Genomic DNA, 2,533 nt, shown 5'->3' on the forward strand with positions numbered 1-2,533 from the left:
GTCAACCATTATATTGTGACTAGTGATGGCACGGTTTGAATGTCAACGAGTTGGACAGTCGACAATATGGGTGATTGTGATTTGGTCAAACCGCAATACTCGCATATCACTAAACCAGTTTGATGTGTGTGGTGTAGGCAGTATGCATAAACTCGTTGATATCATGGACTATAACCATTCAGGAACGGGAAAACTGGGTAGCATGTTTCAACGGCTTGAATTTTTAGGAGATGCAGTGCTTTCTTACCTTGTAATGCAACATTTGTATAAAATTACACCACCGTTGAATCCAGGTGGATTATCAAAACTTTGCGCTGAGCTTGTTTGCAATCAATTTCTGGCATGTGTGTCAATTCAAATTGGGTTGGTAAAGTATATACGCCATACAGATATGACTATGGAAGCAGCAATCGGGCGGTTTACTGCATGGGTTCAAGGCTATCTCGCATCTGAATCATCTACTCCATTACCAATATCGACGTCAGCTACTCAAATTGCCTCTGCTCGAATGTTTTGGAACAAGGGAAATACAGCACCAAAAACTGCAGGTGATGTTTACGAGTCCATGCTAGGTGCTGTATTTGTAGATTCTCAATTTGATATACACTGCGTGCAAAGCATGTTTGACATCACAGTGATCTCACCTTGGTGGTGGCGATTCACATCGCTGTTTGGTGGAGAATCAATGATATACGAAAACCCAGTTGCTGAATTGCGAACCTTGTCCTATTCATTGTTTAAATGTGTCAAGATAGATTACACGTATGTTTTTTGTCGGGTAAATTTGACAACTACAAATCTATTGTCTGCATTTCTGTTGAATACAATTGCCAAAAAGTACTGAAATCCAACTATTTTTAAAAACAAAACATTCAGATATGAATATGGTCTACATGGAGGTACTACCGCAACTATCACGTATCACAACATGGTATTGGCTCAATGTCTCGGCACTGGGCAACGCGATGCCAAAAAAGCAGCGGCATGTACAGCCGTCGAGTATGTCAATATGCACAAAGACGAGCTAAAAGACTTGTGTGATTGTGCACATCAGCAAAAACAGGAGTCCACAGAGACAAAAGTATATGCAGCCGATAGCATCATTTGTTTTGATTCAGACAAGGACAAGCCGACACGGTCTAATAAGGAATCGGCTCGGCTTTCTATCGAGTATGCAACAACTACTGATCAACAAGATCCGGCAAGTGATTGGGGTGAGTCTGTTGATCAAGCAACACATGCACCACTTGAATCTATGGCAATTTCACCCGATACTTTGTAATGCACGAGTCGAAGCATGTTGAAGGCTTATCGTGCAGTAATGATTGCGCATCCATCCACACTGCAATAGAGATCCACTCCACAGCTGCAACCATAGTAATGAACCAGTCTAATTATAATCTTGAAATATCGAGAATTAATATATTGCAGCTTGACCAAATTTGTAATCGTCATCATCCATCATATCTGCTGCAGAATAACTGGATGAGCCAATATTAGCAACACGTCCTCGAGTCTTGCTTTTAGGAGTCGAGTTGGATACTATAGTCTTGGATACCTTTCCTGCTTTCTTGGAGCGTAATACAGCTTTAGTCTTTCCAGCAGCAGTGGGTTTATCACCTAACCGGTCAATAAGCCGCTTGCCAAGACGATTCTCAATTGGACCTGGTTTGGGTCCAAGACGCTTTACAAGGGGTTTGACCACTGAAATGGTCTTGGATGCTTTAGTACGACCATTACTTTGCTTGGTCATCATACTGGCAGCAGAATTGGACATTTTATGACCAGTCTGTTGTTGCTGCTTCAAGAGAGTTGCAGCAGTCTTTGCATCAAGTCTTTTGTTAAAAGTGGATGGCTCAAGTCTTTTCTGAACAGTTGTAGAGGATGATGGATGAACTGCTCGAGTCTTGGCAGCAACAGCTCTATCCCTTTCAATCAATGCAAACCTTGAGGCGAATGCAGCATGAGCATCGTTAATACAAACCATTTACACGTAGCAATGGCTGAATACTATCATTCTAGCCAACACTACTTACCGCTCAGCCAATGTCATGATAATATATCGACAAGATCTGAACCAACTTCAAACTTTATTTAATCATTCTGCATATTGGATGATATGCCAAGGAATTCAGTTCAATATAAGCCTCAACAGTTCCATGAAGTTCCCGAAACACTATTCCATCTCAACTGTGCTCCATACGCTGTATTAATCTGGCATGCTGCCGAATTGAATGTTGTCAGCGCATTTTGGGTTGCAGTCTGTAGATACAGCGCATTGGCATGTGCTGCAGCTTGCTGATTAGCAGCGGCTATATTATTCCAAATAGCCTGATTCTATAATGGGTTTACATGTTAATATTTAGAATAGTAACTCAACCCTTCGAGTTTAAAGTTACCTGAAGTGCGAGATTTTGCTGCAGAGCAATCATTGCATTATAATAATTGCTATCGTTGTCCCAGTAAGTAGACAAACAGCCGGCATTCCACAAAACATTTCCATAACTAGCCAGATTGGTATTCCAGTTCTGCC

The 2,533-nt window shown here is 41.4% G+C and overlaps 2 protein-coding genes across 2 annotated transcripts; one reads left to right on the top strand and one right to left on the bottom strand.

Annotated features, from left to right (window-relative positions):
- Positions 1–25: 25 nt before the first annotated feature.
- Positions 26–1,282, top strand: BATDEDRAFT_27056 (uncharacterized protein; the record flags this gene model as incomplete). Its single annotated transcript, XM_006681296.1, has 2 exons — positions 26–762; positions 877–1,282. 2 exons carry the CDS (start codon positions 26–28, stop codon positions 1,280–1,282), a joined length of 1,143 nt encoding a protein of 380 aa, XP_006681359.1.
- A 135-nt stretch (positions 1,283–1,417) lies between these two features.
- On the bottom strand, positions 1,418–1,987 carry BATDEDRAFT_27057 (uncharacterized protein; the record flags this gene model as incomplete). Its single annotated transcript, XM_006681297.1, has 1 exon — positions 1,418–1,987. One exon carries the CDS (start codon positions 1,985–1,987, stop codon positions 1,418–1,420), a length of 570 nt encoding a protein of 189 aa, XP_006681360.1.
- Positions 1,988–2,533: the final 546 nt, after the last annotated feature.

This window comes from Batrachochytrium dendrobatidis, assembly GCF_000203795.2.
Source record: "Batrachochytrium dendrobatidis JAM81 unplaced genomic scaffold BATDEscaffold_12, whole genome shotgun sequence".
Lineage (NCBI taxonomy): Eukaryota > Fungi > Chytridiomycota > Chytridiomycetes > Rhizophydiales > Batrachochytrium > Batrachochytrium dendrobatidis.